The following is a 10,000-nucleotide window of genomic DNA, read 5'->3' as shown; positions in this document are numbered from 1 at the left end:
AAGGACCGCCGCTATCGCCGTTGCACACCGTTCGGCCAGATTCACCAGCGCAAATCATGCTGAAAGAGACATTAAAAAAACCCATCATTACTAGATCGCTAACCACAACATTGCACCTTAAAATGCATACTCGGCCGCAACAAATCCGGGCCAGCTCTGGGAGCAGGCACTATCCGCGATCAATGGAATATCGATACGCTGCAGAATGGTCGGCAATGTTCCTGCTGCCTGTAAAATTAGAAATGGAAATGATTAGTTTTACCTATTGCCTGCACAAAAAAAAAACACTTGAACTAGTTTTATACTAACGTTTAAACCCCAACCGCTAACGACTGCTCGTGTGCCCGCTGCATGTTCAGTTCCAATAGGATCCAAGGGAATGGGATTAATGTTAACACCAGTCAAGTCAGCTCCAACGCGCAACACACAAACATCGAATTCCAGGGTAAAATCATCGTAGTTCGGATGATTCACAACCTCTTCGATGGCGAAAGTAACGCCTCCTTCCGTACGGATGGAAGTTCCTCCGAGAAGCTGCAGCGAACTTAGGGCTGGCAAAGGGAAGGTGCAGTGGGCAGCTGATAGGGCCCAACGGGTCGCAATGACCGATGCTCCGCAAGAATGGCCTCCATTGCGTCGCAGCGAGAGCTGGTACGGATAGTTAGCGATGTCGGCATCTACACCACCAACGATTCTTCCTTCACGAGATGGTGTCGAGGGAACGCCGATTCTGCCATAGATTCCTGGCATCCGCCGATTGTACCTGAGCCAAAGATCCTCTTCTGGGCCAGCCAGTACGCTGGCAACAATCGCTGCTAATACAATGATCACCTTCATCTTTGCGTTCAAACCTGCTGAACTGACTACTCTATTCAGACATTGCAACCATATTTATATCTACAGAGCCCATAGCCAGACTGAATGGTAATCAAAGATAACATTAATCGACATTCTTATCAATACGATTGGAATATCCCAGCTCAGCGGTACACACAGCAGCATACGCTTTTGGTATTAGGATTTTCCCTTAAGAAATTCTATGGGAAATAACGTGGCATTGACCTTCGACTTGAAGGTTTTATCATTGATATGGGTTTTGTGGAGCAAACTGTTACTCAGTCACTACGTCTGTCTAGGGTAGCCTAGACCTATTTATCGTTCGAGAATTCGATGGTGACATTTCAAGGACTGCGTTGAGTATGGTCAAGTGCTAGCCACTCATTCCCTGGTAATAATTTAAAATCTCATTAAATAAACTGTTTTGATATTTTGTTTTAGAATAGGTAATGAACTGTTGTAATGCTTTTATGTTCATTTTATTGTACAATGTTCATTTTTTTGGTAAATCTGCATCCCGGTCATTTGTGGAATTTGCTAACTGTGCTGTATGCGTACTCAATGCCTAACCGATATCTAGTTGGACGTAGGATGTGCAACAAGGGCTGAACGGCATACAATGGTGCTTCATGCTAATGTTACAAGGTGTAACAAAAGTATCATAAAGTTTAAACTGTTCTCGTCCATGTCGTCATTATGCCAATCATTTCATGTCGTTATGATTTTGTTATAAACGGGCCGATCAAATGAATGACAATCCAAATTGCTCAATAAATTGTTTATCTAACGTGTGATTTTATTGACTCATCAGCTTAAAAATAAGTATCCCGTTGGCAAAACTATGTATAAGTTAATTTTTAAACATAATCAACGTTAATCACTTCAATATCCAGTAATGTTTTCAATGAACCCACGAATCGCTGGATAAGAGACACGTGCGAAGACACCGGGATCTGATCCTTGACAATTCGGATCACCCCACGACACTACTCCAATTTGCACTCCACCAACGGCCAACGGACCCCCACTATCAGCACTGCAAGCATCACGTCCTGCCTCACTGGCGCACATCATACTGTAATAAAAACATAATTTTACGTAAGTTAAATTCAGCTACTGGTTTCCTCCTACGGTTAACCAAACATACTCTGGAGTTATCCATCCTGCAGGCCAAGCAGCAATGCATTCGGCATCGGAGACAATAGGTATGTCGATACGTTGTAAAATTATTGGTAGAACTCCTTGTCCCTGTAAAAGAACCAAAAACTAGTTTACACACTATCATTTTGCATGTTTCCCATTACCGTCAACATACATTTACTCCCCAACCGCTCACAACTGCTCGTGTGCCTGGAGTGTGTACTGCTCCTACCGGGTCCAAAGCTATGGGAGTGATATGAACTCCACTCAAATCTATTCCAGTGCGCAACACACAAATATCGTATTCCAGGGTCCAATCATTGTAGTCCGGATGATTCACAACCTCTTCGATGGCGAAAGTATTGCCCCCTTGAGTACGATCAGCTGTACCTCCGAGAAGCTGCATCGAACTTAGGGGGGGCACAGGAAAGGTGCAGTGTGCAGCTGATAGGGCCCAACGGGTGCCAATGACCGATGCTCCGCAAGAATGGCCTCCATTGCGTCGCAGCGATAGCTGGTACGGGTAGTTAGCGATGTCGGCATCTACACCACCAACGATTCTTCCTTGACGAGGTGGCGTCGAGGGAAGACGGGTATAGTATGCTCCTGGCATCCGCCGATTGTACCTGAGCCAAAGATCCTCTTCTGGGCCAGCCAGTACGCTGACAACAATCGCTGCTAATACAATGATCACCTTCATCTTTGCGATCGAATCTGCTGAACTTACTATCCGGTCCAGGCTTTTCAATCACTTTTATATACTCTTCGTGCATAACCAAACGGGATGGTAGAGAAAGATAACATTGATCGGCTTTTTTATCAATGCAAGCACAACATAATTGCACCGAGTTTATGGATTTCCCATAAGAGGTTAGTTGTCATCGGTATTTTCCCAGAGCTTACTTGGACTTTAGGGTTGCTTAATTTTTAAAATTCCCAATAAAAAAACCCACATCAAATATGCCCCTATCATATGATTTTTATCAAAATGTAGTCAATATGGTCAACAAGTATAAGAAGTAGTTGATTAGATCAGTCCATTCTTAATAAGATTGACGACGGAGTTAATCGCCGATTACGTGGGAAAAAATGTTTCGGTTTCCTGTTGGCGCGCGCACAAAGATAACAAGAAAGCACAGTTTACTGGGCCTTTCCAGTGTGCATACTGGTGTATATCGTTGCAGCACGTTGTTTTTGTTTAAAAAAAAACGAGAGAAATCAATTAATTACGAAATACATGATTATACTTACGATCAATTAATAACAAAATATTTTGTTTTGTCCTTTTTAGGCATTTTTTATAAAGTTGGACATTGAAAATGAAATGAGTTTTTTATTATACATGTAAGTTCGGTATCATAAAAAGTGTAACTTAATTTGACCACTCTCGATGGAGGCAACCATAACTCTAATTGCATAACGTCTAGTTTCTTTATGCGCTGCCCAATGTCGCAATTCTATATTATGTTGCGTCAGAGCATTCCCTCAATAGTGTTCCGAATACGAGGTTATCTATCGTAACGTACCGTTTGAGAATGTGATAATATAAAAATTAAGGTTTTGTGTGTTACAACCGTCACACTTACGAAGTTGGCAAAGCCATAACTTGTATTTAAACGGACTACAGGGTGTTTTACATCCATCACTGCTCACATTCCTGTATCGTGTTATCTACATTAAGGGAGTATTAGCCCACGAAAGCCTTATCTATTGCATTAGTCATACCAATGGGTCAGTCTGTCTAAACTTTGAAAGGGGATTGCTCCTGATGACTTTCATTCCAGATAACACATTGCACAACAACATAAGATTAACGATCGAGAAGTTCGGATGTAGAGAAACGCTGAGCGATTTTAGATTAAGTTTACTGTTAAAACATGTGAATTGCCGATATTTTATTTCGTTTCGTAATCCGACACCATTGCTTACACGCCGGTGTTGTCGAAGATGAAGCTTCGGGTGCTCGGGAAGCCAACACGGGCAAACACTCCTGGCGGGGTTCCTTGGCAATTAACCGCACCCCAGGACACAATACCGATCTGCTGTCCAGCAACAACCAATGGGCCGCCACTGTCACCACCACAGGCATCACGTCCAGGCTCGCTGGCACAGATCATGCTAGAATGACATACCAAGTAATGAGTTTAAACTGCAGACAAACGGCTCTATGGAGGGTTTGGTACATCAGGTCAAGATACTTACTCTGGGGTAACCATACCAGCACCCCAACCAGTCTCGCACGCTTGCTGACTCACCACCGGGATGTCAACGCGTTGCAGGATAACGGGGAGACTACCAGTGTGCTGCATGAAACGTGGTTGATAATTAGTAGCCAGAACTACAAGAATGTCTCTCTAGTACTTACGTCGGCTCCCCATCCACTCAGAACAGCACGGCTACCGGGGGCGTGGGTAGCACCGGACGGGTCCAAAGCGATCGGAGCGATGTTGGGTCCCACCAGATCAGTGGTAGTACTGATCACGCACACGTCATTCACAAGGGTGAAGTCATTGTAATGAGGGTGATTGATGACTTGGTCAACGACAAAAACAATACCACCCGAAGTACGGTCTGAGCTGCCTCCTTGCAGAGAGATCTGACCGGGTCCTGGTACCGGGAAGGTACAGTGAGCGGCCGACAGCGCCCAGCGTGCAGCGATCACAGATGCACCGCAGCTGTGCGATGCACGGCGCAGCGAAAGCTGGTACGGATAGTTCGCAATGTCGGCATCAACGCCGCCAACAATGCGTCCTCGGTAAGGTTCCTGGTTCGGAAGACCTTTAAACTGCCCCGGCATGCGGTGGTTGTACTTCATCCAAACGTCCTCCTCAGGACCGGCCAAGGCCGCAGCCACACACAATGCCAACACTACGAACAGTTTCATCTTACCAGCTTCAAGTAACTGATGCTCGACACTCGGACAATTGCTTTTATACCCTCGACGGGCTAGGACGTTGCTCGGACCTGATAGCAAAGCAAATATCAAGTCGCCATGCATACTATCAGTCGTCGAAGTTGCTATCTTGCGGCAGATTGCGTCAGACGGATTTAGGCAAAGATTAATTGAAAACAGCAATTCATCATAGCCGTACCATCGATCGATTACATAGTCTCGGTACGGTACGGTGGCACACATTTCAACCAAGTCACTTAGCTCAGTGAGTTTTATGAACGTTATAAAACCCGTTGGCGATTGTGGATCGGGAGCTTATCACGACGAATGACTCGGACGGCGACAACATATCTGCAGAAGGTCGTAATGAGGGATTTCCTGTGTATTCCTGATTCAACAGACTATCGAGCTTTTGGATTGCAGTTCGAGGGGAAATTCATATCGGTAAAATAGCTGAGACAATGCCAAATGTTGAAAAACCCATCATTTTCATCGTAAAATCCGTCTCGTCCGAACAGGTTTGTTCGTTTTGTAGCGTTTCGACATAGACGAAACGCTTGTAGTAGTTTGTGCAAATAAGGTAACTGATGCTAGATATTAATTTCGCCGAATGAAAGTGTTAGCATATTTTATTACAGTTTATTAATTCAAATAACCCCCTACACGTCTCGGTTTGCTTCATACTTCATATGTACGATTTGAAAAAGCAGCTGACGTGGTACATCACAGTACCAAATATGTAGCTGCTGTGCAAACATTTCTCAAAACGAACATTGCTACTGCTACTCACGTGTGTTTACTGCTTGTGGTATAGTTCCAACAGGTTTCTTGCTAAGTTGCTTCTCGTTTTGCGCATGATCGTACAACTGAAACCCAAAAAATAGTGCGCATATTATAAGAGTTAATCGCGCTGAAAATGAGACGTTAAAATACTTTTTCTATCGACATGCTCTATTATGTTGACACCAGAAAAAGTGATGCATCAAGCATACGATATAGGTAAACTGATAAGGAATGCAAAATAACATACCTTGCTCGATTGCTTCTATTGTCGGTTGTATGAATGAATTGGAAAGCTCGTAATATTTTTATGATGTGAATAAATACGTTTCCTTTATATTAATCAGAATTGATTGCTCTCGAAGAAACCCTTCCATGTTTTATGAAGATTTTTTCAATTTCATCAATCTTATAAGTCGAATAAGTGTTTCGAATAATCCTTAAGACTAGATAAAAAGATCTTTTAATAAAAAATTAAACATCAATCGAAATCAACCACTTAGTTCCAATTTTTATCTAATTAAATTAAATGCGACGGAGAAAAAGTATCACATTATTGTACTCACTTCATGTAAACGAACCGAGCGCCTTGGGTTAAATTGTTCCAGGAAAACGGAATGAGCCGAAGGTCGGTCATCCATCTGTTCATACAATCCACATGGTACACTCTTAATCGAGACAGCTCTATATTTGGTTGATATTGAAGCTGTCGCCTGGCAGTTTGTGAATCGCTTCTAGAGGGGAGGTTAGCGATTACAGTGTAGGCGAAATGAAGCTGTACGTTCTCTTACCGATCGCAGCCCTCTTCATTGCAGGGGTTGCGAGTGATGAAGCGAAGGATCTTTGGGCAGCGAGACAAAAACGTGTCCGAGCGCCTACCACAGGTGCGCCCAAAAGGACGAGTGGTAGAATAATCGGTGGCAGCGAAGTGGATATCAGTGAAAAAAAATTCCAGCTATCGTTGCGCCAAAAGAGATACCACATCTGTGGCGCATCGGTCATTGCCGAATTTTATGCACTTACCGCAGCACATTGTCAAAATCCGCCATCACCACCAGAAATTGTAAGTTACCATGACTCAAACATTTATATTGACGCCAATATTCAATCTGAATAAACTATTTCATTTGATTTTAGTTAACACTGCGTGGTGGTAGCAATAGCAGGGAACCAGATGGAAGTGGAGTGATTTTCCAAGTTGCTGAAGTTAAACCCCATCCCAAGTTCAATATTAACACATATCAGTCAGATATCTGTATTCTACGCGTAGCCTCGTCTTTCCTTGGCCATCCAAACATTGAACCGATCCCTTTGCCGAATGCTGGATATAAAATACCATTAGGAACTATGGTGGAGGTGTCTGGATGGGGTCTTACTGAAAGCAAAAACTTGGCGCCTACCTTGCTCGCCGTCACAGTTCCAACGATCAGTTTGCTCTCGTGTAGAACGTTGTGGAGCCCCGAGATAGTTGTTTCGACGTGAGTAAAAACCCTTTTCTATTGTACTACACCGTTTGACACGACGATGCTGACCTCTGGTATCTATTTTCACAGAGCTCTTTGTGCCGGTATGAAAGGGCGCGATTCCTGTAACGGCGACAGTGGTGGTCCCCTGGTGTTTAATGGTACACAGATTGGCCTTGTTTCTTGGGGCGATCAAGTATGTGGCAGTGAGCTGCCGGCAATTTATACATACCTTGGAAATAGCGCTATGCGAGAATTTATTAGAAACAACACTGGGGTATAAAGATTCATTGAGAATCTCCACCTGGGGCATTTCCGTGTAATAAAGCGATTCTCGCCCAAATTAAAACCGATTAGTACGGGATTTGAATGTTAAATTGCTTTAATTCTACTCATTTTATCACCGTATCTGATCCATTCAAATTGGTAAATGAAATGTCAATATAACACGCTACAATAAACGAATGCAAAAAATGATATGTATCTAGATTTAGGAAAACGAACAGACATACTATCATAAAGCACATGTGTAAACAATCGTCATTCACCAGCTGTCCAATCATCTCCAAGCACCCCCCCCCCCCCCCCCCCCTTCCCTTAGCTTGCTGCCCTAAATTGAAAGAAATAGAGAAAAACCAAAAAAAATAACAAATCCTCGAACGTGTATCGACGGCCCCACCCGATGCTCGTGGATGAACATACTAACAAGCAGTTTATAGGTCGACAACCAAAATTTCACTTAATAACTCATATAGCGGCGTTTTAAACAAAAAATTCTTGTTATCTTGCGACGGTGATACTACATTCACTTTTCTTACATATCAAGATGAATAATCATAGTGGAAGCGAAAATTTAGCGATCGCTTTTAGTACTACGTGGGAACGTCTCATTTCGGCCAAGATCGCAAGGTGATCAAAAAATAATTTTCAACACTATTTTGTGAATGTTTTTTTGTCATACAATATGATCATCGTCTTCTCAAAACAACCCCTTGTGAAATGATAATTCAAGATCAATCGAAGTGATAAAAGCAAAGCGAGCAAACAGCCTGACACTCTGATAAAGTGCTGCTTTATACTAGATACTGGTGTATAAAGGATTGAATTGCGTTCGCAGTAACGCTGGCGTAAACCGCAGGATATTCGCTTCCACATTGCACAGATCCCCAGGAAACAATACCGTACAGCTTATCATTGCAAACCAAAGGACCACCGCTGTCTCCATTGCATGAGTCCTTCCCGGATTCTCCAGCACATACCATACTGCAAAACATTTTATATAAGATATCAATCAATCAACCCCAACTTCCGTTCAGCAACAAACAATACTTACGACGTTGTCACAGGATATGGGTTCCAGCTCAGCTGGCACGTAGAGGAAGGTACTAAAGGAATTCTAATCATCCTTAAGATAGCGGGAAGCTGAAGATCATTGGAGTTGGTCAATCCCCATCCAGTTACCTCACAATAAGTAAGCGTCGTGGTCGAAATGGGAACACTCTCAATCGGAATGGCAGCGATGTTAGTATATCCGGTCATAGATTGCACCGTTCTGAAGAGAGCTACATCGTTATTACTGGTGTATTTAATGTACAAAGGATGTACGATTATTTCTTGAACAGTAAATATTATGCCGGCGTTGTCCGTAATATTTGAGCTTCCGGCTTTGAATGTTATCTGGAAACAAAATGCATGGTCAATACAGTGCACCATAACGTCAGGGTTTTCCCGTGCCGATTGGATAACTTACAGCATTCGCCGGGGGCTTCGGATTGACACAATGAGCCGCACTAATAACGAACCGGCTTCCGATGATAGATGCGCCGCAAATATGGGTCTTATACTTTCTCAACGACACTTGATGAGGATAATCACTTATGTCCACCTCTTGTCCTCCTACTATACGACCGGTGATGCGGGACCGTTTCGATGCCGTAGCAATGCGAATTTGTGACGCTTTCCATAGCTCAATCCCTGAGTTTTGAGCGAGAACATGCATCGAACACACTACTACAAGAACAAGCCAACGCATGCTATGGTTTTACTAAGCGTGCCACCAAAAAACTGAGTTCCACGGGATTCTAGAAAACTCTACTAACTAACAAAGCAAAACGAATCCCTTGCAAAACGCGCTAACTGCCTTCAGCTGTGCAATCTGGCCTTGTTGCGCACTTAGATCGGGTGTGGATGTAGTGTGGATTGGTGGCGATTGGGAGGGATTGTATGAAACAACGAACGTACCAATTGGAACGTAAAATTTACCAGTTTTACAATCTTGTCTGTTGTTGCCTTGATTGTTTACACAACGTGTACAGGAGTACACGCATAGTATTGGCTGTTCAGGTGGTTTTTGTCGTGTCTTAACAGTGGCCTCGGTATAGCGACAGTCAGTTGAATGGTCTCCTTTAGTGACCTCCAAATGGATGTTTGCCATCCAATCTTATGTCTTATGTCGTCTTTGGCATTACGCGCGTTAAGCTTTGGATAATAATATCATTCAACAAACGTTTTATATATTTCGAATCAATTGGTTCAATATTTTTCACCGACACTTACAAAAACGGATTTAGGAAGTTTCGTACTTTCGCTGCTGCTATACGAGTGTGAACGCCCGGATACTCGCTCCCGCACATCACCGATCCCCACGAAACCATACCGATCAGAAGGGTGGTTCCATTGGAAGTGGTCATTACCAAAGGTCCACCACTGTCACCTATGCAGGCATCACGACCTTTCGCTCCTGCGCAAATCATGCTGTGGAGAAATAAGAACATTGCATTTAAATTAAGAATGAAGGAGCGTAACAAACGTCACACACTTGACCTGTGCGACGATCTTCATACACTTACGTATCTGTTACTGGAACATTCGACCACATTGTTGCACA

The 10,000-nt window shown here is 43.3% G+C and overlaps 2 protein-coding genes across 2 annotated transcripts in view; both read right to left on the bottom strand.

Moving 5' to 3' along the window:
* The window catches only part of LOC125950669 (transmembrane protease serine 9-like), a 10,796-nt gene that overhangs the window by 134 nt on the left and 662 nt on the right, over positions 1 to 10,000 (bottom strand). The window contains exons 2-10 of the mRNA XM_049678862.1: positions 9,963 to 10,000; positions 9,696 to 9,867; positions 5,661 to 5,736; positions 4,343 to 4,941; positions 4,180 to 4,280; positions 3,907 to 4,095; positions 310 to 868; positions 131 to 228; positions 1 to 59 (exon numbers count right to left, since the gene is read on the bottom strand). The exon at positions 1 to 59 is cut by the window's left edge and continues 134 nt beyond it; the exon at positions 9,963 to 10,000 is cut by the window's right edge and continues 300 nt beyond it. Coding sequence (XP_049534819.1) covers positions 1 to 59; positions 131 to 228; positions 310 to 868; positions 3,907 to 4,095; positions 4,180 to 4,280; positions 4,343 to 4,941; positions 5,661 to 5,736; positions 9,696 to 9,867; positions 9,963 to 10,000 — 1,891 coding nt within the window. The remainder of the gene's footprint in view (positions 60 to 130; positions 229 to 309; positions 869 to 3,906; positions 4,096 to 4,179; positions 4,281 to 4,342; positions 4,942 to 5,660; positions 5,737 to 9,695; positions 9,868 to 9,962) is intronic.
* LOC125959786 (trypsin beta-like) lies at positions 3,903 to 4,861 on the bottom strand. Its single transcript, XM_049692724.1, has 3 exons — positions 4,343 to 4,861; positions 4,180 to 4,280; positions 3,903 to 4,095 (listed from the first exon to the last, which is right to left on the bottom strand). Exons 1-3 carry the CDS (start codon positions 4,859 to 4,861, stop codon positions 3,903 to 3,905), a joined length of 813 nt encoding a protein of 270 aa, XP_049548681.1.

This window comes from Anopheles darlingi, chromosome 2 (assembly GCF_943734745.1).
Source record: "Anopheles darlingi chromosome 2, idAnoDarlMG_H_01, whole genome shotgun sequence".
NCBI lineage: Eukaryota > Metazoa > Arthropoda > Insecta > Diptera > Culicidae > Anopheles > Anopheles darlingi.
This window is presented reverse-complemented; position numbering and strand designations above follow the sequence as displayed.